This window comes from Notechis scutatus, chromosome Z (genome assembly GCF_049901735.1).
Source record: "Notechis scutatus isolate UNSWTSFEM ecotype Mainland chromosome Z, rNotScu1.2, whole genome shotgun sequence".
Lineage (NCBI taxonomy): Eukaryota > Metazoa > Chordata > Lepidosauria > Squamata > Elapidae > Notechis > Notechis scutatus.
This window is the reverse complement of record NC_142025.1, coordinates 30,910,408-30,937,028: the sequence shown is the minus strand read 5'-3', so window position 1 is coordinate 30,937,028 and position 26,621 is coordinate 30,910,408. Positions and strand designations below refer to the sequence as shown.

The window sequence follows — 26,621 nt, the reverse complement described above, 5'->3', positions numbered from 1 at the left end:
TAATAAGAGTAAAGTTCCCTTCAGTAGTTAAGTACACAGATTCCCCTTTCATGTTAATCTTTTCTCACCTACAAACCATTTCATTTAATTTTATATTTTAAATAAAAATTAATGACAGCTAAGAAAGGGACTGGTTGATTCACAAAAATCTTGAAAAGTTGCAATCTCTCTTAGCCTATAGATTGGATATCTAAGCTGCAAGAACATAAAAACAATATTGTTCTATTAATTCCTTTGTAGTCTTTTGAGCAAAATGGCCTTTGAACCAACTGCTTCTAAATCACTGTTTTTCAATCTTGGCAACTTCAAGATGCGAGGACTTCAACTCCTAGAATTCCTTAGTCAGCTTGCTTAAATGAAGTTAACTGCTGATTTGATGTATACATTGTGTAGAACGTACAGTATTTGCTAGGGCAAACTCATTAACCATGGAGCAAGTTTGGGATTATTCTTTGACCTGCAATAAAATATACATTTTTTCAGTTATGATTTTAAAACACTGCTTTATTTCTTTCCAGGCTGGCAACCCCGGTGGTTCCTTCTTGCAGGAGGTGTGTTATCCTATTATGACTCACGGGAAGATGCTTGGAAAGGCTGTAAGGGGAGCATTCAGATGGCAGTTTGTGAAATTCAAGGTAAAGAGACAAGATCCGCAAAGTATATCTTCTTGCTTATTATATTCAATGACTTTGTTTAGAAACTCATCTGTAGCTTCAAAAGCCAAGTATAGGAATCTGTGATTAAGTGCCATAGACCCATGCTTTTCCAGATATGTTCCGGGTTTTTTTCTCTTCCTCTTTGGCATGAAAAATCATAATATTTGCTTTATTTCCTGTTATATGTGAAAAAGAAGACCTTTACATTAATATCAGTTAACCAACAGCCCCAATAATTTATTAACTTAGTTTTTAAACTGAGATGAAACCCAAAATTAACTTCACTGAAGAAATTAAATTAAAAGAAAACTGTAATATCAGGTAAACGAGAATTTTTGTGACAAAGTAGAAATCATTAATATGATATACATATTTTGATTTATTAATGCAAAATATGTTTTACAAGTCTTAAGATAGTGTGCAACACCTCACTTATTCATTCCTGGTGCATTGTGATTCGGATCTATGATTCTGATTTTTTTTCTGTTTTTCCCATCCATAAATTTGGTTGTAAAAAAGAACTGCGATTAGTAATTCCAGGAGTTTTCATTTGGTTTATTTAGAAGAAAGGAAGAAAAAGGCTGCATATAATCAGACAGATTGTGTCTGAATCAAGTTAGTCAATTTACATGTTAGACTGTAGAAAATGTTGATTGAGAGTTTCATCTCCCACCTGACTCTGTTGATATTAGTTCATTCTACAGATAATACACGCATGGATTTGATGATTCCTGGAGAACAGTGTTTTTATCTCAAAGCTAAAGATACAGCTGAAAGACAAAAATGGTTGGTTGCCCTGGGAACTGCCAAGGCTTGTTTGACAGATATTCGGACATTAAAAGAAAAAGGCAAGCAATTCTCATATGGGGATCAACTTAATGTAGTATTTCTCAGCTTCCCTCAAGGGAACATTTTCTATTTATATACATTTCCAATCTTTGAATTACTTGCTGCACAAAAGCTTTCTTGAACAGGCTTTGTTTTGTTTCTTTCAAAATTGTCTCTCTGATTTTCTATTCCTGGGAATCTTTATGATGAATAGGGATTTAAGTATGGATGTCTCCTGAACACTTGACAATCTAACAACTGCACAACAATGAATTCCTTCTTTTATAAGTCCTATCAGCTAATTAAAAGTATTGTAGTAATATATAATGTAAGAAAAGGGTGTTTTAATAAAAAATTGCATTTACTCAAGTATTACTTCTAATTTCCACCAAGTGAAAATTATAACCTATTAAAATCTATCATTAAAACAAGATCTAAAAAACTATCCTTGTTTTGTTATACAAGAATATATTATACAGTATATTCTTAAAGACGTTTTCTAATTTGAAACTTTGCATATTATTTTAGTGTCAAAAATTAATATACTGCATTAGTTTATATCAAATTTTCATTTCATGGTTTTCTTTTATACTGCCTTCCACAATTTAAGGAATAATTATATGGTCACTTTTCTAAATACAATATTCTTTGGAATAATGTTTATTTGTTGAGAAGCCATTGGAGATGCCTTTGATTAAATAAAATGTTAACAAGACTGATTTTTCTAATTTAATTTAGAATTTACAGAAAACACTGAAATGTTGAAAACAAAAATGGCAGAACTTAGATTATATTGTGACCTCCTGGTTCAGCAAGTGGAAAAAATTAAAGCAACTACTACAACTTCACATGTTCAGGTAATATGTTTCAAAAAAGAACTCCCTTTTGTCAGAAGTATTAGAATTGAGATGTTTGTAAAGGACTTCAGTGACAAGTATCTTATAGAGACAGTTTGCAAGAAGAATTGTTTTATTCTGATTATGTCATTGTAAACTTTGCTCTAGTATCAGGCCTTTCTTCTGCTCTTACAAAGTTATTTGATAGAAATTTCATTGTGGCTTCCATACAGCAATCAATATTTGGCTTTGAAATAGAATTCAGGCCTTCTGAAAGTAGATTTGATCTGGCTCTTTTGATGATCTGAGTCACAGTGTTCAGATCACCATGAACTCTGTCTACAGGTGAATTAGTTGATTTTCACATGCACGTAATATGGAAGTAATAAGAAATTTAAACCTGGGTATATTTTAAACAATTTGGTATTTGGTAAGTGCTTGATACATATCTCTAAAACAGGGCTGTCAAACTCGTGGGCCAGATGCATCACGCGCTGGCCACGCCAAAGCCCAGTTTAGCGAAGGGGGAAAAAGTCATGATACGTCATGTGATGCCGTAGGTTTGACACCTCTGCTCTAAAGTGTATCGAAAACTTGCTCCTTTTGTTACATTGCAAAGAAGTAACAAGGACACTGAGAAATCTCATCTCGTGTTTGATTAGAAATAATGCTACAGAGAAAATACTCTTGGAAGAGAGAAGCTATGTATATTCTTCTTATTCACATAATTCATGCAAGATATCATTACACATAATTTTGATATGAGTTGTCTTGCCCTATCACTCCTTTTAAATGGAAAGGCAAATAGGCAAAAGACATGCCAACAACTCAGACTGGCTGCATTTTTAAAGATACAGAATCTTCTGAGTTTTCCAGGAAGCCTCACTTCTACCTGGATAATAAGGTCTTGGTAAATATATATATGTGTGTTTTAGCAGTCAGCAATGCAATATGAATAATTCTTCTTGCTTTTAATGAACCTTTAGTGCCAAGTTTAGTATCAGAAATAGCCTGGGTACTTTTGTGTCAGGAAAGCTGGCAAACATGAGAGTTAGAATCCTTTTGGTGGAACATGAAAATGTTTAAGATCTTCCTCTTTATAAACCCTCATGAGAGATATATGTTGAAAAAAATAACTTCTTGGCTATGACAAGTTCCAATATGGAATATATTCCCTAAGAATATCTGCTTGGCATTAATTGTTGGCTGGAAGAGAAAACTTTTTTCCTCAGACATCTTTAAAATTAAAATCAATAATGGATTTTATTATTGCTCTATTTTGAAATTTCATATCTTTCAGATCAGTTAAACTTATTTCAGTTGAACAGTTATTTCTAGATAGCATATACGTTCCCAGTTGTTAGAAACTAACACTAAAAAAAATCTACTCTAGCTTTTAAAAAATTGCAGCTTCCATTGCTGTACCTCTATTTAAGTGCAAACTATTCTGGAATTTACCAATGAAGAACAGTTAATTAATGTGCTATATAAATAAATATTTAATGCAGATATGTCATCTGAGCTGGAAAAAATGAAACCTGATATTGAACATTGGCAGTTGGGATAATGATGTAATCCTTGAAAATTTTGAATTTTGCAGCATGGAATTAATATGGGAGCACTATTGAACTCCAGTTGTGCCACATTCCTGAAGACTCTTGAAGAATGTATGCAGATTGCAAATGCTGCCTTTTCTTCTGAATTGCTTCAACATACTCCAGGAGAAACTTCATATTCAGTTATTCGCAAATTAAACAAGGTAAGTTTAATACAATCTCAGATACTACAAAATACTTTATGAACTGGCAATTTATGTTTGCATATGGCACAAATTAGTGACATTGCTCAGCATAACTGAACAATAAGGCAATACTTTTTGGCAATCTACAGTCAGAATCAAAGCAAAATGCTGAGCAGGTCATTGGATAGACCTAAAAGAGATAAGAGATTTCTTCCAAAACACAGTTAGATAACTTCCTCCAAATTTTTAATTTTGCACCATTATCTACTGATATGTTCTGAAACAGTAGCTTTCTGTCAAAGAAAATAATCATAGAAAACAAGCACGGTAGGTCTTACCTGCCAAAAGGGTGACTTTTTATTATAATAACCATTCATTAGATATTCGTAGAATGAGCAATTCCAAGTGCATATATAATTGAACAGGCAGTTTTTTGGCTTTAGATGTGAAAATTACTCTGGAAAAGAACAAAACAGCTTATGAACTGATTATCTTTTTGTCAAGAAAGCCTGTAAAATGTCTACTTTTTTGTAGAAAAAAATTAAATATGAGCGAGAAATTTATTAACAGACAATGCATTTTTAACATGTTACAAATATGGTTTGTTCATAAGTTCATTTAAAGGTCTGCATTTCAAGTCACGGTTAAAAAAACCAATTACCAAGCAGGTTTGTCAAGTGCTGCTTTGGGTGTGGTCTGCAATATTTCAGAAGTTTTAAATGTATTTCTTGCTCATTGTTGCTCATGGATTGTATATAGGTAGTCCACAACTTATAGCAATTCATTTAATGACCGTTTGAAGTTACCATGGCACTGAAAAAAGTGACATGACAATTTTTTACGATTATAATCATTGCAGCATCCCCATGGTCATGTGATTTACATTCAGATGTTTGACAACTGGTTCATATTTGTTACAGTTGCAATGTCCCAGAGTCATGTGATCACCTTTTGTCAACTTCTGACAAGCGAAGTCAATGGGAAAGCCAGGTTCACTAAACAGTAGTGTTACTAATTTAACCACCGTACTGATTCACTTAACAAATGTGGCAAAAAAGGTCATAAAATGGGGCAAAACTCACTTAACAAATTTCTCAGCAACAAATTTTGGGCTCAATTGTGGTCGTAAGTCAAGGACAACCTGTAACTGGGATGAAATGTGCAGTACAGGATTTGTTTCCTTCTGCAATATATCATGTGATTTTTGCTTTTATTTTACCAATATGCTAGTCTGCTATACTAAGATATGATGACTTCCACCTGCCCAACCGGCATGGCGAAAGGTGGCTGGGAAAAGATAGTGACAGACCTCAGAGTCAGCTGCCAAATTTGGATCTCAAATAGTTTGAACATTTTTTCATAGATCTTTCAGCCTTTAACGCTGAAATTAAATTGATTATATTTATAAAATGAATGTCATATCATTTTCAGATGCTAAAAATATAATCCAAACATAGGGAACAGTATTAATATTTCAAACTGAAAAACAAAATTATTGAGATAAAAATGATACAAATAAACTTGTCTGTACTCTCAACAAAAGTTTTGTGTTGTAAGATCAACCTGGATTGTTAAATGTTGATATTCCAGGACTAATATTTTATATGAGATCCCTTTTTTCTTTTCTTCTTTATTTTTCATAGCTGAAGATTGCTATTTATGTGTGGTATTAGCATGAATTTTAGGTTTGCTTAGCTGAGTTATTTCCCGTTTACTCATTAGACTAAATGAATTGGTGTACTCATTCATACATTATATATGTATTCACATATAATGTTTTAATTTTTTAATTTTTTCCATATTTTGATGAACTTAAGGTAGAGTATCGAACCCAGAAGAATGTTGCCAGTGCTTGAACTCATAGCAATCATTTTTTTCCCTTGCAGCTGAAACTTCCTGCCATACTTAGCCGCAGTGTAACAGAAAGGTACTTTTCTTATTTTTTCTTCATTCAGTTGAAGATTTTCTCAATGTCTAATATTTATGTAGTGATCCCAGCCCTCTATTAGTGTTAGCAATAACAGGGAGAAGCTATTGCAAATAATGGTGCTTTAATGAGGTGATTTTACTAAAAGTTCTCAAGGTGCCAGACAACATCTAGAAAGCCACAAGTATCTTCCAACTTCCTTTCTTTTTTTTAATGATCAGAGATCTCTATTCCTTTTGAACTCTGTCCATACAAAATTTCTGTATTTAAAGTCCATCCAAATAATTTGTCTTACATTTCTGTATATTCTTAAGTCACTGCCATTAGATAATTTTAAATGGATACCTTATTTATAAATAAATAAGTGCATATCAACAAACTGCAAAATCCATATAACACCCATAGAACCATCTGCTTCTTTTTTGTAAAAAAAATATTGGTTTTTAAGACAAACATTGACAAACAAAACATAAAAACATCAAGCCATCTTCCATCTTCCATACATACAGTGTGTCGGTTGGTTTACAAATTTTTTTCATTTCGTAGTCTTCAATTACAATTACATTGCATATATTCCCATATTTTCAATCAAATATTAAATACATTAATATCATTGTTAATCATTTGACTATACTTTTATTCATGTTTTACAAAATAATCCATATTTTACTTAATTTGTTTTATGACAATTCATATTATCATCTCAAATCTATCCTACAATCATTTTGTAGATATAATAAGAAAAAAATACATCTTTATATATTTATTATTTTCTAAGAATCTACATATTTCATTACCATGTCTAACCATTGATAGAATAGATCCCAAATTTTATAAAATTGTTTATCGTCTTGTTCTCTGATTTCAAATGTCAATCTACTCATTTCAGCACATTCCAATATTTTCTTAATGATTTCCTCCTGTAATGGTATTTTCTCATTTTTCCAGTTTTTGGCAAATACAATCCTAGCCGCTGTTAATACATTTACAATCAGGTATTTCAATTCTTTACTATATATTTCAGGTAAAATTCCCAATAAAAATATCTCTGGTTTCAAGTCTATATGCTTTTTTGTCATTTTTTCCAACCACGTGTGGATTTTAGTCCAATATTTTTTAGCATCCGCACAAGTCCACCACATATGGTAATATGAGCCAGGTATCTGATGACATTTCCAACATTTTTCAGATTTGTTCTTCGACATTCTTGCTATTCTTGTCGGGGGGAAATGCCACCTGTAAAACATCTTATACAAATTTTCTTTATATGCTGTTGACATTGTCATTTTATAATTTTGAGACCACAATTTTTGCCATTTCTCTAGATCAATCCCATATCCAAAATTCTTCCCCCAAGCAATCATTGTTTTTTTAACATGTTCTTCTTCTAATTTAATTTCTAATAAATATCCATACAATTTTTAAATCACCTTTTCATCAGTACCTGTCAAAATCTTATCTAAATCAGTCAGTTTATCATAAAAACCTTCTGTTTTAGAATCTTTATCATACCTTGAATGTATTTGCGCATATGAAAACCAATTCATCTTTATACCTTGTTCCTCTAATTTTTGCATAGATTTAAGTTCACCCTTTTCATTCAATATTTCACCATATCTGTTTGTTCCTTTTTGTATATTATCGGATAAGAAAATGCTTCAATAGTCGATAGCCAGACTGGAATTGTCAAATAACATTGTCTTTTAGTCTTCTCCCAGTTTAACCACAGAGACTCCCATATATAATGTCTTCTAAAATACCCCTGTGTTTTAGTTCCTTTATACCATAAAAAAGCATGCCACCCCAACAACAGATCATGTCCTTCTAATGTCAACAATCTAGTATTTCTTAATGTTATCCATTCCTTAACCCAGGGGTCCCCAACCACCGGTCCGTGGAACAAGTCCTACCGGGCCGCTGGTTTGGGCGCCGCCATCTTTGATGAAAAAGTGCTTCTGGTGAGCTTTTTCGGGTAGAAAGCTCACCGGAAGCACTTTTCATCAAAAAGATGGCGGCGCCCAGCTAATGCCGGTACCGGGCGCGCCATAAAAAGGTTGGGGATACCGGGCCGCGGCATAAGAAAGGTTGGGGATCACTGCCTTAACCCACATCAAATTTGTAGCTTGGTAATACAACTCTCAATTAGGCAAACCAAATCCTCCTCTTATTCTGGCATCTTGCAAAAGTTTTAACTTTATTCTCGCTTTCTTACCTTGCCATATATATTTCAACACGATTTTATTTAAATCCTCAAAATAATCTTTTCCAAGCCTAACTGGAATTGTTTGGAACAAATATAAAATTCTGGGTAATATATTCATCTTGATTGTTGATATTCTCCCTATTAATGACAGTTGTAAATTTTCCCATTTCGCCAAATATAGTGCTATCTGCTGCTTAAGTTTGATATAATTATTCTCTTTTAGTGTACTACATCTTGGTGTCAAATGTATCCCCAAGTACTTGATCTTATTCATGACCTGAATTTTCAATAGATCCGCCAATTCTTCCTTCTGTCTTGATAGCATATTCTTTGTCAAGATCTTTGTCTTATCTCTATTTATTTTCAAACCAGCCACCTTTCCATATGCCTCTATCTTTTCTATCAATTTTGATGCTGTTTCTTTTTTTTTATGAAAAACTTTATTAATTTTACCATTAAAAACAACACATCTACAAATTATATACAGAAGAGAAAGCTAACAGGCCTTGGCAGAGACCAAGAAGGAAAGAAAGAAGGGCAAATGGGGGAGGAGAGGGAGGGTAAGGGAAAGGGGGGGATAGAATGGGGAAAACAGTTAAAATAAAACCATATTTTTGTGACTGTCTGTAAGATCCTGTCTTCTTCAAGTATATCGTCAGCGGTACTTTTCATTAACTCTGCTTAGGTAGCCTTTGGCTACAATTTTTCTCAAAGTAGTCTATCTTTGATTTAGCCAATTGTACCACGGACAAACTAACCCAATCATTAAAAATAAAGAATCCTCAACCTATTATAACAATTTTGATGCTGTTTCTAGTGGGTCTTCTAAAATGAAAACCAGATCATCTGCGAATGCTTGCAACTTAAATATTTCCTTTTTAATTTTCATCCCTTTTATAGCCTTTTCTTCTCTAATATTTCTGTTTAGCACTTCCAAGGTTAACACAAACAACAGAGGTGATAGTGGGCACCCTTGTCTTGTTCCTTTTCTTATATCAGTAGATTCTGTCAATTCTCCCTCTATCATTACCTTTGCCATTTGCTTATGATATATAGCTTCTATTGCTTGAATAAATTTTTTAGCAAAGCCCATCTGTTCCAGCTGTAATAACATGAATCGCCAATTCACATTATCAAATGCCTTCTGTGCATCTAGAAATATCAAAGCCATTTGTTTTTCAGGATGTGCCTTGTAGTATTCCAAAGTGTCCAAGATTACTCTCATATTGTCTTTAATTTGTCTCTTTGGCAGAAATCCACTTTCATCAGAATGGATAAAATTGTTTAAGTATTTTTTAAGTCTTTCTGACAATATTGAAGCAAAAATTTTATAATCTGCGTTTAGTAAGGAAATAGGTCTATAGTTCTTGCTTTGTAATGGATCGGCCTCCTTTTTTGGGACAAGTGTAATATAAGCTTCTGACCATGATTTGGGAATCTTCTTCTTTAACATAACTTCATTCATAACTTCTAGCAATGGAAGGTTCAACGATTCTTGTAGTGTTTTATAAAATTCTGCCGGAAGTCCATCTGGGCCTGGTGCCTTTCCATTGTTTTGCTTCTTGAGTGCTTCAGTTAACTCCATCATCGTTATATTGCTTTCTAACATTGTTTAAAGAGATTTCTTTAGGTATCTGGGGTAGATTAGCATTCTTTAAGTACTGTTTAACTCTTTCCTCATCAATATTATCTTGTGTGTATAGTTTCCCATAATAGTCTCGTATAATTTCCTTCTTCTCTTTACTACCATAGCAAACTTGGCCTTGGTCATCTATTAATTGCAATATTTTCCTTGATTCTTTCTCCTTTCTCAATTTATATGCTAACCATCTACTTGGTTTATTTGCATCTTCAAAGTCGTTCTGTTTTGCACCTCTGATTTTCTGTGCTAGTTCTTTTTCTATTAGACCCAGTTTATGTTTAATTATATCCATTTTTAACTTAATGTCCTTTTTCTGTGGCATTTTCTGTAACTCTTTTTCAAGTCCTTTATACTCATCCTCTAATTCCTTAGAGGCCAGTCTTTTCATGGTATTTCTTTTCCTTGTATAGTCTATTATCAAGCCTCTGGCATATGCCTTCATTGTATCCTATATGTTCTGCATTGATGTATCTTCTTTTTTGTTTTCTCTAAAGAAGAAAGCCAGTTCTTTCTCCATCCACTGTGTGAAGTCTTTTTCCTTTAATATAGTATTATTTAACGTCCATCTAGATCTTCTTCTTTGTCCTTTCCATTTAATTGTCATTGGGTTGTGATCTGCCCAAGTACTTGTTTCAATATTTATTTCTTGAATAACAATTCTGTTGACATCCATATCATATCTATTCTGGACCATGATAAATGTCTATTTGAATAGAAGGTGTATTGTTTAGTCTTAGCATTTCTTATTCTCCATGTATCTTTTAAATTTATTTCATCTATCATTTTAAAAAAAGATTTAGGGAGAGTCTTTCTGTTTTGCTTTGTTGTTTTCTGTGCTGTGTAGTCCAGTTTATTATCTACAATTCCATTAAAATCTCCCATCATAACTATATTAGCATAGTCCAGTTCAATTATTTTCACATGTAATTTTTTATAAAATTCTTCTTGATTGTCATTCAGGGCATAGATTGCAATCAGGAGTGTTTTCATATTATTGTCCATTATTTCCACCATTAGTATTCTTCCATCATCATCGGTATAGATCAATTTCACTGGGATAATATCTTTAATGCATAAAACCACTCCTCTTTTCTTGCATTGTGTCAAAGAAGTAAATATTTTCCCTAGTTTTGGCTGTATCAACAATTGTTCATGTTGCTTTTTGATATGTACTTCTTGTAGGCAGATTATATCAAATTTTAATTTCTCTAATTTATGGAAAGTATTCCTTCTTTTAACAACTGAGTTAAGTCCATTTATGTTAATTGTAATAGTTTTTTCTCTTCCATGGTTATATTTTGTAGTTAGGTTTAGCAGCTTTCGTAGATCTCGGTTCACGTTGTTCTTTGACTTCCACCTTTCCACCTACTGCACCTTCTTTTTTTTTGGTCGCCATTTGGCAGTCCTCTTGGAATTCAATTAGTGAAATTTCTTTTTCTGCCGCCTCCTCTTTCCCTCCAAAAAATTATGTGTAAAACAATTCAGTTTTCTCAATTGAGTCAATTCTATGTCTCTGTTCTTGCAATGTGAACATTAAACCTTCTGGAATCAGCCATCTATAATTCACCTCTTTTTAAAGTAGCATTTTGGTCAAAAATCGGTATTCTCTTCTCATCTCTCTCACTCTTCTGGGTACTTGTTTCAGGACCTCAATCTCCTTGTCTTTATATTTCAATGTTTTCTCTCTTGCCACTTGCAGTATTTGCGTTTTAATGGCTTTCTTTGTAAATCTGATGTGAACTTCTCTTGGTAAGCTATTTCTCATTGCATATCTTGTGAAGACTCGATAAACCTCATCTATTCCATCCATCATCTTCTCTTGAGTTATTTCCAAAGCTTCAAGCCAAAATTTCTATCATTGTCTCAGCTAGGTTTTGTCCCTTTTCTTCCTCTATGTTTTGGAATCTGAGATAAAATTCTGATCTGTCCATCTCCCATCTCAACATCCCACTTTTATCTTGTTCAACCACAGTTAATCTGCTATCAATATCTCCAATCTTCTTATCTCTTTGTTTATCTTTTTCTTCAATTTTTTGGAATCTCTCATCATACTTCATCATCATTTGTTGAATGTTCAACACCTTTTCATCAGTTTTTCCTGTTCTTTGTTCAATGTTCTCTGTTCTCTTTTCAATATTCTCTGTTCTTATTTGAATATTTTGAATTCCTTGCTTAATCATCTGCAGGGTCACTTTTTCCTGTTCTTTTTCTTGCTGTAACATCGTCTGTATTGAACATTGTCCTCCAGATGGTGAAGAGGAAGAAGTAGAAGTTGAGGAACCAGGGACTGTTAGTTTCCTACTTATTTCGGACAATTCAAAATCTTCAGGTTCTTCTAGACCTTAATCCACTTGTGAAATAACCAATTGTAATTCCAAGTAAAAATAGTAGGAAAAAAGAAACCAAATAGTAGTAGTAGTAGTAGTAGTAATAATAATAATAATAATAATAATAATAATAATAATAATAATAATAATAATAATAATAATAATTTATTCAGGTTCTTGTATATCTTAATCCAATCGACTGGTTAGATATCAGTAAAACTCAAAAATGGAAGAAAAGACCATAAACACACACAAAAAAGGAAAAATTGTTAACTCCTGAAAAAGGCGGAAAAGTAAAAAAGAAAAAAGAAAAGAAAAGTTCTTCAGGTTCTTCAACACCTTAATCCAATTAAAAAGTCTCAGATATAAAAGGATGCATAAGAAAAAAAAAAGAAAGCCACAAAAATAAAAAAAAACCAATATGGAAGGTAAATAGAAAAAAAATACAAGGAAGGGAGAGAGAAAAAAGAAAAGAGACTACTCCCTTAAAAAGAGGGCGGGGAAAGGAAAGAAATCATTAATACTAAAGCTTTTCCTTTAAAATAAAATGCAAACATAAAAATTAGACTTCAAAAGACAAAAAGAAAGACAAAAACAAGTTCCAAAAGGCCAAGAATCCAAATAGCTATTATAAAAAGTAAGCTAGTAAGGAGGGGGTTTGTTAAAGTAAGAAATAGCCCAGCTTAAAAAAAATAAAAGGAGCACACTGCACCTTGTTTGGTTATCCAAGGCTTTTGTTAAAATTTATAACTCTCTTCTCCAGAGTCTTATCACCTTTTTTTTCTATAAACTTCAACACCAGACTCCAGTTATTGATAGAAAACCAGAAGAGCACCTGCAATAATACTCTCCCATGCTCTTCCCTCTATCTTATCAAACAGGCAATGTCCTTGAAAAGAAGGCTCAGTTCTTTCTTGGCTTTGTCTGGTCAGGAAGAAAAAGAGATAGAATATTTGCAAGCCTATAGTTGGCAGTGTTACAAAGTTTCTTCTGCTTTCACTTTCCCCCTCCTTTTCCAAACAAGATATAATAAAACTTAATTAAAAAGGGGAAAAGATATTTAAAAAGATGACTAAAAGGGAGTCTCTAGCCTAGAATATTATAAAGTCAAAAAGAAGAGAAAGAATAGGTGGAAGAAGAAAAAAAACCAGTCCAGTTTCAAAATATAAAATCATGTGTAGAAAATCCAGCAATGAGTTGGGAAAAATTACTTTGACTTCCTGTTTAAAATTGTCGCTTAGTCACTTCTGTGAAAACTTTTACAGATTCTTTCTTTTCCTTAGGGTGTCCTTTCAAATCTTAAAGTAAAGAAAAAATTCTCACCAAACCGGCACACTTTCTCTTTCCGTTCTCTTTCGTTTCGGAGCTGTCCCAACTTCAGCAGCTTTAATGGCTGCCTCTTTACCGCTGGCAAAAAGAGCTTCTTCTGGAACTACCAGGGACTTTGCGGTATCCCTTGGATCGAAAGGATGCACTCTTTACATTCACCATCTCTTCGGGACGGTTTAGATTCGATTGGACCGTCCAGGAGCAAAGATATCGGCAGCGATCTCAGACCTCCAAGATTGAATGCCTTATCATCTAGACACCAGCTCCGCCTCCCAGAACCACCTGCTTCTGATGCCAATGCTGCATTTATGTTTTAAAAATAAATATCATTCTTCATTTATTAGCATGAAAAAGTCCAACTGGACAGTCAATAGTGAGAGTTTTACTTTCTAAAGATGTAACTGCAGCTACTGGATCAGAAAAGTAAACTCTTAAAAAATGTAGTATAACACATAAAAATGGAAAGAGAGATGAGAACATTATGTAAGACAAGCATTAATATTTAGCATTAATTTGGCTTTCCCTTTTTTAATTTCTTTCTTCCCAGGAAGATGGAACTAAAGCAATATGAAAATGGGTCTATTTATAAAAATACTACCCTTCATGAAAAAACTTTTATTGAAAAATCATCCCCTGTACCCCTAAAGAGAAGCGAAAGGAAAGGTAAGAAAAGAGCCTTATTTGTTCTCCGGAGAATCTGTGGAGAAATTATTTCATATCTACCCATAACAAAATCCTGAGTTGGTACAGAATACACAATTGTGAGCTTGAAGAGGACCAATTAGAACACAATATCATTTGCAATGTGCTTTTCATTTTGTGTCTGTCCTGCTAGTTTCAGATCATGAAAGACCCATATCTGAAAGGGAAAAGGAGGGAAGAAAGACAGAAGAATGAAGACATAGAAAGAAAGATGAGTGAGCGGATATGTGTTTGTGAAGACATGTGTCCCCTTTCTCTATAATACCCAAACATTTGAATAAAGGGTTGTGAGGAATTTGACATTCTCCTGTTGTAATATTAAGGGTTTGTCTTCAAGACAGAGAGGTACTAGAGAATTGAATTAGAGCAGAGGTGTCAAACTCAATTTCATTGAGGGCCTCGTCAGGATTGTGTTTGATCTTGGGGGGGCGGGGCATGGCCAGCTGGATGTCATTCACCAAGGCTTTGTTTTGGGCTGTGACGTGTGCAGCCTCGAGTTCCATTTTTGCCGGCAGAGGGTTGCAGGGGGCCATCGCAGCCCAAAACAGAGCCCGGGAGGGAAGCACACAACCCTCCCAAGCTCCTTTTTCACTGCCAGAGACGCCACGGGCTGGTCCTTCACTGTTTCCAGGGCGGGCCCACGGGCCAAATCTAAGCACCCTATGGGCTGGACTGGATATGGCTCCAGGGTTTGACACCCCTGAATTAGAGTAATAAGGATTTAGAGTCTGCTGAAATTTGATTTGTTGTTTATTTTCCTATTGTTTGGAAAATATTTATGGATTTGCTAACTAAATTATAATGCATCTACAGCTTTGCCACCTGGATACTGCACATACACATCCATTCTGGTCTTTCTAATATTAATTATTAATTATATTAATTTTCCACAATTAGCCTCCACACCATTTAAAGATTTTTGTTTCTTTAAATCTAAGGTAGCCCCAGTAAAGATGGAGAAAACAAGCTGCTACCACAAGGGAACATTCAAGATGACAAACCTTTAGAGCCTTTAGAAGAACCTGTAAACAGATCAGCAGACACAGATCTTCCTACTTTCTTCAGTGCTATGAAATATAGGTAGTATGCCACCTGGATGGAGCATCCTCCCAAAATCTTAATGGAATTTGATCCAAAGCAGTATAACTCTCCACAGAATTTATCATCTGCATGCTTACCTAATATGGTTTATAACAGAAGAAAAACTAGTAAACATTTATAAATATTATAAACTACAGGTAGTCCTTGACTCTTATCCAGTTATTTTATCATCATTCAGAGTTATGACAGAAACAAAGCAGCCCCCCCCCCCCAATCATCACAAATGGTCACACCACCTCCCTTCTGTGGTCATGTGAACTGCATATTGGGCAGGGCAGCTCTTTGACCAATTGTGGCACACCACCTTTATAAGACCGTAATTTGTAGTATTTTTGTGTGGGATTTTTTGGGGGGTGGGGTGGGGTGGATGAGAAAATGCTGGTTCATTTAATGATTGCAGTATTTGTTTAATACTGGCTTGAAAAAGACCATAAAATTGCATAAATGCCTCAGCCTACAGCCATTGCACAACTGTAACCAATCATAGTTTACATTTGTAAATCAAAGACTACCTGTAGAAGATTTTGAAATAGGATTCAGGGTGGAGTTATTTTTTATTATTATCGCAGGATTGGGTTTTTAATGTTTTGTTTGCATTCTTTTCCAAAGATTTAATGATATCAAGCTTTTTGACGATGGGGGAATACCAACAGAAGAATTTCTGAATTCCTGTTATGAAATAGTTCCAGTCTTGGGTAGGTATGATTGCTGGTTTTCTCCATAACATTTATTGTATATGGATGCTGTTGGCTGCTTTGGGTATTCCATGCTGGGTCATAGAATAGATTCTGTAGATTGTAAATAGGTTATCCTTAGTTATCCTCAGTATTTGCCTTAGACTTTTCCAAAATAATTCAGTAAAGTAAGTCTTTCTTTTTTATGATAGTTAGGAAGATAGAGAATGATCTAAGAAGTTGTTATGGACTATTAGTGGCAATAACCCATAATAACCATAGTTGTTAACCGTTATTGGTGGCAGGAAGATAAAATAAACTTGATTACAGGTTTTAGGCAGATTTTTTTTGAGGCAGTTGCAACATATCTTTTTCCTTTTTAAAAATAATAACTTTATATAACTTTATAAAAAGCTTTAATTACAATAATATTTTTCCTGCAGAATTTTTTCTTGAAGGATCTCTTGGCATGTATTTTAATTTAATTTTAATTTATTTTTATTCTGTGTTTTTTTTAATAATTTAAGCCAGCGAACAGACCTAATATTCCTTCCTTCTCCTGACTTTCCCACAACAACCTTTTGAAGTGAGCTGCACTAAGAGAGAGTGACTGGTCCAAAGTCACCCATCTGGCTTTCATGCCAAAATGGGTTTAGAACTCACAACCTGTTATTTTCTAGCCCAGTGTCTAAATCAAATTAGCTTGCAATGTGTAAGTTGAGACATTCAATATGTCTGAAATAAGCCTCAAATAAAACTTCACTGTAGAGTGCGGATCTACTTGGATAAACTTCAGTAGGGAAAGCTTTTTATTTGTTTCCTTGGTACCAACCAATAATCAATGAAACTTACTTCTAAATAGACTTACAGACCTCTTTATAAATGTTTCATTGTTTATTTTTTTGTCTGGCTCTTGCTATATTTTCATGGAACTCCATTGATTTCCATAGTGTTGCCTTTGGATGTTGTCTTCTTTCTAAGCATGAAACAGATCAAGATCTATATAGCAGCATGATCTTGATTAGTCTGAAAGACTGATTTCAACAGTTCATTCATGCATTCATTCATTTAGTTTTTATTCATTAAATTTATATACCACACATCTCCCTAATCAAAATAACATTATTTCAGAGTGTAATTTAGAAGCTGCTAAATATTTAGCTCATTTTGTTCAGGTTCAATCTCTTATGCATCTCCATTGCATATGTAACCAATTTAGCTTGAGTTTTTCAGATAGTCCCCAACTTATGGCCTTAATGGAGACTGGGGTTTCTGTTGTAAGACATGGATTATAAATTGAAGAACCCAGGTGACTGGGCCTGGTTTTATTACCTTTTTTGTGGCAGTTGTTAAATGAACACGATGGGGGTTAAGTAATGTAGTGATAATAAGTAAATCAACATTCCTATAGGCATTTTCAGCTGGAAATGACCTGGAAAGGCCAGAAATGGGCAAAATGGCCATCATAAATTACAGTCACATGACCTCAAAACACTGTCCAGTCAAAAAGGTGAGCGGATTGTCCAGCATGTGAAATGAAGTCATGTGACTCTGGTGGTCAGAGAATGCAACCATTGGAACTACAGTACTAAGTCATGTAGTTTTAGGGGGTCCATCCTAACTTTGAACAGTTGCTAAGTAATCGGTCATCAAATGAGGACTACCTGTATATGTACCAATTTTACAAAGAGGTGTTCATCAGGCTTGAGCTGACCTCCCAAAATAGTTCTAAATGTGTGTTGTGGCCATGAAATTTCTAAAGCCATTGCTCTAGGAAGTCTGCAAAGCCTGAACATGTTAAATGCTCTTATGAGGATGTATCCCTTTAGGTGGGGAAGGAAGGCTAATGAGATGTTCCAGATGTTTATTACGAAAGATTTAAAAATATCTTGTAAAGATTATAAGCTAATTCAAGCTATCATTGCAGATGGCCCCCACTTAATGGCATCCTGTTCAGTAACTACTTAAACTTATGATGGTACTGAGTGAATGGAATTTACAACCATTTTTCACAGTTACAGTGGTTGCAGCATCTCAGCAGATTTACTGTATAATCTGTGGAGTGGACCCTTGGCACCCAGCTTGCAACTAAGACATCTTTCCATCCTAAGACTACCATTTGCAATCTTCTTTACCAGTTTCTGACAAACAAACTCAGTGGGGAAGCCAGGAGGAAGTCACAAATGGTGATCACATGACATCATGCTTAACAGCAACCAGAAGTACTAGAATACATCACTAAGGACGTGATCGTGTGATGTTGCATTTTATTATTTAAATTTCTGTTCCAATTATTGTCATTAAGTGAAGGCTAGCTATACTTTTCTCAAAAATTATGTCTCAACCTGGGACCAACACTTTGCATCCAACACAGATTGTTTGAAAATAGTTTGCAGCTTTAGCAACATTTGGGGTGAAAGGAATTTTTTTTTAATAATTATAATTTTGGACTGTTCTTTAAAAGAATGAGAGAAATGAATTAAGAACAATGATGTCATGTAGGCATTTGGAAGAAGAAGCATGCCAAATTTATGTTAACAGAAAATTGAGATATATTCCACAATCTCTTTCTGTTTGGGGAGAATTTTTTTTTTTTTTACAATCCTCTAATCTCTTTTATTGGGCTGGAGTTGGGGTGACTGAATGAAGTTGAGTGTTTACTGGCTGGATGCCTTCCTGACGCCTACACAGAGTTTGCAGCAGACATTTTCTCTTTGTACCCTGATAGAAAAACATCTGTTTCTGCTTAGGACTGAACTCTCAGCCTTCCAAGTGGGAGGCAAGTATCTTCACCTCTAGGCTGCTCATGAGGAGACAATAATCTGATAGCAAAAATAATTCTTCCTCCACTGTTTCCATAGAGTAAGAGAGAGAAGAGAAATTCTGATACACAGGCAGAATTCTCCCCGTATAATATCAGATATAGCCCAAGGGTGACATCCTTCCTGCTCTTTTGTGCTAAATCAGAATTTTGTAGATGCCAGTTAAAGAGGGCCTTGAGGGAACCAAACTTGAAAAAGACAATGTTTTCTTTTTTTCTAGACAAACTTGGACCCACAGTCTTTGCCCCTGTTAAAATGGATTTTGAAGGAAATATAAAGGTAATAGATTCAGTTTAACATTCAGTGGCCATTAATATATAACTTTCATAGCATTGTAGAACTGAAAGGAACCATTTAGACCAGTGGTAGTTAACCTGGTCCCTACCGCCCACCAGTGGGCATTCCAGCTTTCATGGTGGGCGGTAGGGGTTTTGTCCCCTGCTTTATAAAATCACCATTACTGTGGAACCGGTGGACGGTTAGAGAAAATTTTACTACTAACAGAGATACAAAAGTGGGCAGTAGGTATAAAAAGGTTGACTACCCCTGATTTAGACTATCATGTATTCAAGTTCAAAACAACGAAAGCCTGGCCAAGATACAGTATGTCAATATATATCTCTATATAAGAACCTACCACCTCCCAGGTGTTGTTCAGAGGTCAAACTATTCTTAGAATTAGGCAGGATTTTGTAATTTTCACCGGCATTTGCCTTTCTGTAACTTCAGCTTATTCTCCCATGTTTCATTTTTATTTTTTTTTCTCTTCTATTCAATTGTGTCTTCATGTACTTAAAGAGAGCTATATTAAAGAGAGCTGTTGTATCACCTCACAGGGCCCATCTATGTTTACTTTCTGGGCTGCTGTCTTTGCCACTCTGTGGCAAAATAGCTTTCTCACACTGTCATAGGAGGTCTGTAAAACTGTTTGTTTCAGCTGGCTAGTGGGGGAGAACCCAAATCAAGACAGCAGATGGTCTAGTCCAGGGGTGTCAAACTCAAGACCTATGGCCCAGATCCAGCCCGTGGGTTGCGTAGATATGGCCCATGGGGCCACTCTGGAAACAGTGAAGGACTGGCCTGTGGTGCCTCTGCCAGTGCCCTTCCGAGCTCCATTTTTGGCTGTGATGACCTCCTGCAACCCTCTGCCAGTGAAAACAGAGCTCAGGAGGGCCATGTGCGGCCTTCCCGAGCTCCGTTTTCACTGGCAGAGTACTTGGGCCACCAGGCGTCCCCAACATGAGTGACATCGAGAAGCCCACCCTGGTCACAATTATCCAGCCTCCGAGGTCAAACACAAACCTGATGCAGCCTGCAATGAAATCGAGTTTGACCCCCCCCCCCAGTCTAGTCCTACCCCAGTTCTTTTCCATGCACATTAACTTTTTGTGGCAACAAAAGTTAGAAAAGAAAAGAAATTCAGATGCTATAGGATAGGGAACAAGTGATGATACTAGCACCTTAGTTTCTAAAAAGCTATGGAAACCTTGATAAAAATGGTGTTCATGCCAATGAAAATCCATTTGCCGTTGTTCCAGAGAAAATGCTGCCTAAATGTTATATCTGAATGGAAAGCTGGATAGTTAATTCTAAAAGTTTTCAAAGTCCAAAAATGGAGAGTTGCAAAGAAAATTGTTACCTGCAGAAAGATGTTCTCTTACCTTTCCTTTAGGTTGAAATACAGTATATTCTGTTATCTCTTTCTCTCTTTTTAGGACTTAATTTCTAATCGTCTCATTGTTACTCAGCTTTTTTCAAAGAAAACTAGATGCAGAAATAGCCTAAGGCTTTTCAGAGAAGGAGAAAAACCACTCTTGGAAAAAACCACCAGCAGAATTATATATTTAGAGTTTTAAAGACTAGTTTCGTCATCATTGCTCTAGAGGCATGCAGTATTTGGACTGGAACTTGGCAAAATTTCTTCCTATTTTACATGGCACAACACCAGTGTCTGTTTTCACACTTAATTCAATGCACCTTTGCCTACTTTAGGTCCAAATACTATGACTCTCAATCCTACCATTATATTATTACCAGCAGGTTTATATCTTTAAGCGTTTTTCTTTGATTGCTAAAAAGTCTGAAATGTATGTTTGACATCCTTTTAGAAAATAAATCAGAAATATATAACCAACAAAGAGGATTTCTGTACCCTTCAAAAAATTGTCCTTCATGATTTGAGCACTGAAGTGGCGCAAATTCGACACTCTGCTACACAGGCCCTCCTCTGGCTAAAAAGGTCAGTGTTCTGTTCTGAGGGTAATTTGAGATGACTCAGTAGAAGGGACTTGCCTTTGCTCTAAAATCTGTAAATAATGTTTACTTTTTAAGAAAGCAATTGCATTTCTGTCACAATACATGCAAAACATGTAAACCCAAGTTATCATTTGTATTTAAAAACACTAAAAATATATGGACTTGTGCATCATGATCAGTCTTTGGGTGCAGATTACAGACTAGCCAGTTACTGGGAATGTTACAAGTTTAGAAAAACATTCTCCATATTACAGAGGAGAAATGGCGAGCAGCTATGAAATCTCAGCTTTCTGAGATAGTCATTTTCTAATTAAAAGCAGATTACAAATTTTCAGATCAAGTTATAAACGTAAGCCTTGATGTCCTCTCATATTTTATATCTTTATTTCTCACTGCTATATCAAAATATTCAAGAGGATGATTTGATTTGTAAAGTTTCAATGCAACTGCACTTGTGAGCAGAATTGTGAAGAAATTCTATAGGACAATGTGTTTAGCCTTACCTTATTAAATGTACGAGTTGTCAAATGGGTTTTTATTGCTATTTGATAACAACGTACATGAAACAATATATAGACAATGAATATGCATATTGGACTTGTTAGCAACTTTTCACCATAATAGTGGCCTTTATGCTTAACATTTTCAAAATCAATGCCTGCAATCTAGGAAGTGCTTTGCTCTGTTGTTGATATTCAAGATATTTTCAGAAACATAATAAAAATAAGAAAACATCTTCAGCCAACTTAATGTGATGAATTAAAACAAAAACAAAAATTGTCACTGCTCCCTAATAACTTGTCATGGTTTTCTTACATCCTGGAAATAGCTGGAAAAATGTCCTTGCTTTTACAAGAACTGATTCATGCAATTGGAATAAAAAAAAATTTCTTTAGGATTTGTTTCCAGAAAGGTGTGTTTTCATTTGTTTGAGATTATATTTGATTTTAAATATTTGTAATTTAAAAATCAGTTCTTATTTTCAGAAATAGCAGTAATAGATATATACAGAATTCGTAGATATGGATTCACAAAGCTGAGAGTTATGTTGGGCAGCTTCCCATTGTTATACAAAAAGCTTTCAAACAAAAAGCTTTCAAAACTAAATCACAGAGATGCAAAGGGCCTCGCTATTCCTGTCTTTGTCTTCCTTGGTAAAATGAATGGAATGTTTTCAGAGATGTAATATATCTTGTTTGTCATAAACAGAGGTTTAAAATTTTTGAAGGAGTTCTTGACAGAACTAAAGAACGGAGAGAAAAACATCCAAACAGCACTGAGTAAGTACAGAATATTTTGTGAAATTTTATAAATGCAAGAACTTTAGGAAAGAAAAACAAATAAATCTTTCCAGTCATTGCCTTTATTTGGATTACATATACTAAATAAAAATTAAAGCTTAAAGTGAAAAAGAAACCTATTTTTTGTGTAAGAAAAAATATGGTTAGAAAGATTTTGCATGAATAAGAAACCTGTTCCTTTTTGGCTACTTCTGATCTGAATTCAGCATCTTGCAATGATTTCCTTTCTCTTTGCAGACAAATCTTATAGCAAAACATTACGACAGTATCATGGCTGGGTTGTTCGAGGAGTTTTTGCGGTAAGTCCTCACTGCTTTCCCAAACAAAGCGTAAAGATGAAGATGATGACTGTTTTGAGATATTTGATTTTGCCCTACTGGACAAGCAGGAAATATTTCTGTTAACACATCAGTAGTCCTTTTTTCTCCTATATTGGTTCTAGTCAGGAAACTATTAACTACACCAAATATAGGTCAACCTAATTTGAGAGGTCTGATGTTGAACGCAAGATTTAATGGGAAGAACACCTAAGCCTGTGTCTTGTCCCATCCTCAGTTCTAGAGGATCCCATGGTGTTTTTTTCTTTGAGCCAGAGATGTTGCTTCTCAACCTTACCAACTTTAAGATGTGTGGACTTCAATTCCCACATACCTTAAAATTGACAAAATTGATGAATGCTGCTTTGGAGCTTGAAGCTTTGATCCAAATAATGATGTGTCAGAATAAACTGAATGGATCCATTAAAAAGAAAGAAAGCAATGTTGGAGGAAAGAGATAGCCTCAATCTTTTCTCCTTACAAAAGAATTGTTTAGCTTTGATGGGTAATAGATTGCTTTATACACACTCTTTCCTGTGTATTTAATAATTGCATCCACCTGTTACTTTAAATAGCATTTGGGTCTACTGTACATATGGCCCGGGGGCTTCAGATGGTTGATTTCTGTGTAGAGCTGATACCAGTCTTAAATACCTTAGTTATGTAGACCTAAAATAATTTATCCCTCTATTTATCATTATCATCCAATGCAAATGATGAAGTAGAAATTAGAACACACCGTGCTTGACTTTCTTTTTACCCCTTTTCCTTTCAGCTAGCTCTAAGAGCATCTCCCACCTATGCAGGCTTTGTGGCTGCATTGTCGCTTGCAGAATGTGAAAATCAAGAAGAAGCTTTTTATCATGGAATTCAGCGGGACCTTAATATTTACCTACCAGCCATGGAAAAGCAGCTCAACATCTTGGATGCATTGTATGAAGAACATGGACTAGAGTCAGATGAAGTGGTCTGACCTCAGCTCAACTTTGTTTTCAATATTCAGGGATTCTGTCCATCAGTGTACTATGTTGCTCTTTTCCTCAGAAAGCTGTATCTGTTTGTTTGTTTTTCCATACAGGGAAAGAATTCCATGCTGCTTCTTTTTTTTAATATACAGTTTTAAAAAAAAATACTTGTTTTGTGTTTAAATGCAAAGTTGCTGTATAATCTAGCTGGGTTCCGCCTATCTTTATGGCAAGATCCTTAGAATAGAGATATATTGTTTATTTAATGAATAACAGGCTAAATATGGCAGTGGTTCCAGTCTGAGGAGTTTAGTACCATTTGGTTGGACATTTAAAACTTGCTGAAGCATTTATTCCAACACAGTGATATATACCTGCAACTGTAAAACTCAGCCAATTCACATTAGAGTCTGTCTTGCAAAGGATTTATATCACAACTACATCTTTGCTCTCCCTTCTTTTGCCAAGTTCATCATTGAATTTTGAAACTATTCGCTGTATCTATTAAGGGAGCTATAGCAATGAACCAACTCTATTCTACTTAACAGGTATGATACACTCTTAATAGAATTTATTTCTTCTGACCTGGAGTTGTGGTTTCATGATAGCCCAGAAATACCAGGAAAAAAGAGGGTTAATTCTGCTCTGTGCCATAATTGGATTTAGTCCTTTCTAGTGCTAATAACCAAATGCCCTTGGATTCTAGGACTGGAAGTATATACCTAATATCATATAGTGCAAAAGTGTCTCAAACTGATATGCTCTGGATTGGGCAGAATTTTGAAAACCTTATCATTGCTATTCCTACACTATTCATATTAAAAGCCTACATTTTATGGTTGGTCTAGCACTATCAGATCTGGCTAAATTTAGAACAAAATGAGATAAATAGTCCATAATAATGGGAAACCTTTAACATTCTGTATAGTATTTTTAGAGTATTTTTTAGGTTTTAAATTATTAGGAACTATTAATTAGAAATTTCAAAGAAAACTTGAAGTTCTAGGATTAGAAAACTAAGTTGATATCTGGATATAGCTACCTGATGATCTACCTGGGTAATAAATTGCTAGTCTATAAAATTTGAAACATTCTATAATTAACTAAGCACAAATGCTGTCATTTATACATGCCTGCATTTATGTCAATAGAATGATTGTAGAAAATTGTATTTTGCCATCTTAATCAAATGCAATGATTGGATAACTCAGGAAATCCAGAAACTTTATGTATTGTTTCTCTTTTTTTAAGCATTTATATTTTGCTTTTATATTCAATATACAAACAATGAGTTTGGAATTCATTATAGAAACACTTAGCCAATGGTCTTATCATGTTATTTTGTGAGCAATTGGTACATGAAATATGTTTTTTCCATCACACATTTATATGCCCATGCTTTTTTTAGAAATAGTTTCTTTTTGAAGTCATAAGGCCATATTAAAAAAGAAAAAAGGAAGTAGATTTTTCTGTATTGAATATACATTACTGAATTTTGAGGCACTTTATAAATACTTTTGTTAATATTCTAACTTGGAGAAATTTCCTGCTCATAAATATTCCTTCAAAAATAATACTTTTGTTTCAGGAGAAAAACAAAACAAAAAATGAAATTATTTTCCAACTTTTGTAATATAGACGATTAGCAGTATTTCAAGCTGAGGCTTGGGAATATCTTTTAATTTTCTTTTCTTTTTCTCACCAAGTGAAATCCAAAGAGAAGAACTGACTGGTTACTTTGTTTACGTCACTACTTGCAACCAAACTAAGTAAGGAAATTAATAATATAACTTGGGTGGAGCTTCAAGATGGAGAAAAAGGACTAATGTCAAGTCCTTAACTTTCAGTGGCCAGAATAGGTATCTGAAAATAGGTTTCTTTATTCCCCTTCCAGCTTGTTTCCCCCAGCCCTCAGACTTTGGGGCATGAAAATAAATTAGTTTAGGGATTGTCTTACATAAGACTTTTGGGGTGGGGGGATTCATCGGATTTTCAACACACATCCAGAGTTGTCCCATATTTGCTTCTTCTGTAAGACCACCACTAATGGGAGATCTACAAATTTGGAGCAAAACTGGTTTGTAGAAATCCATCAGCATAAGTGCCATCATACCAGAGGGGGTTCTCTCTCTTCTATTAGAATGGCTTCTGGACACTTTTGAGGCTTTCTCATTTAGGACAACACCAGAGCATATTTGTGCAGAATTAATAATAATAATAATAATAATAATAATAATAATAATAATAATAATAATAATAATAATAATTAATAATAATAATAAACCTGATCAGGCAATATGTTGTCCTCTACATGCTTAATTCTTTTGTTAGCTTACCCATCATGGCAGCCTTGTTTGACAGGTTGGTAGTGATGACAGTGAATGTAATTTGAGTTGCAAGCTATGCACATGTTTACTTGTTGACTAAGGTCAGCCTGCAGTTGTAGTTTTGTATCGTGTTTTGCCGTTGTTTTGCATAATACATTTTTTCTTTTTTTTACCGTAGTCATTCTTTTACTGTCACATTCTCTTAATTAGATGATTTTCTTACTTGATGAAAGGTTGTGTAATTTATGATAGAAACCGTGTTTTTCCAGGGAATATGAAATGTTGGCATTTACTCCCACAATGATATGTATGATATGAAGTTATATTTTTTTATATTACGGTATGTTGCCATTTCTAAGACATCATGCTTTTGTCAAACCAAATTAAGCGACAGTAATGTCCAGTTGATATGTTACATAGTATATTATTTGGATTGCAATGAAAAATGCCTTTGTTACTGAAAAAAAAAACTATTCAGAATTGGAAAAAGTAAGACACAGTTTTCCACCAAATAGCAGAGGAGTTTTGTATAGAAAAATAAGTGAATTTGTAATACCTCTAAACATGGGTGTGATTTGCTTTACTTGGATGAAATGAATGTTAGCCCTGGTTGGTTTAAATCAGTTAATTCTTTGTTAATTGTGTATTCTCAGGGAAATGAGCAGCA

General features: G+C 34.5%; 1 protein-coding gene across 2 annotated transcripts in view; it reads left to right on the top strand.

The window, feature by feature from the left end:
- Positions 1–26,621, top strand: part of PLEKHA8 (pleckstrin homology domain containing A8) — a 63,369-nt gene that overhangs the window by 11,118 nt on the left and 25,630 nt on the right. The window contains exons 2-14 of one of the 2 annotated variants that reach the window (XM_026673586.2): positions 519–635; positions 1,349–1,504; positions 2,223–2,341; positions 3,921–4,079; positions 5,948–5,988; positions 14,037–14,152; positions 15,130–15,271; positions 15,902–15,987; positions 19,009–19,067; positions 20,897–21,027; positions 22,254–22,324; positions 22,583–22,644; positions 23,438–24,726. In XM_026673586.2, coding sequence (XP_026529371.1) covers positions 519–635; positions 1,349–1,504; positions 2,223–2,341; positions 3,921–4,079; positions 5,948–5,988; positions 14,037–14,152; positions 15,130–15,271; positions 15,902–15,987; positions 19,009–19,067; positions 20,897–21,027; positions 22,254–22,324; positions 22,583–22,644; positions 23,438–23,635 — 1,457 coding nt within the window. In that variant the 3' untranslated portion in view covers positions 23,636–24,726. Of the gene's footprint in view, positions 1–518; positions 636–1,348; positions 1,505–2,222; positions 2,342–3,920; positions 4,080–5,947; positions 5,989–14,036; positions 14,153–15,129; positions 15,272–15,901; positions 15,988–19,008; positions 19,068–20,896; positions 21,028–22,253; positions 22,325–22,582; positions 22,645–23,437; positions 24,727–26,621 lie in introns of those variants that run through there. The other variant, XM_087944903.1, reaches the window with a different exon arrangement.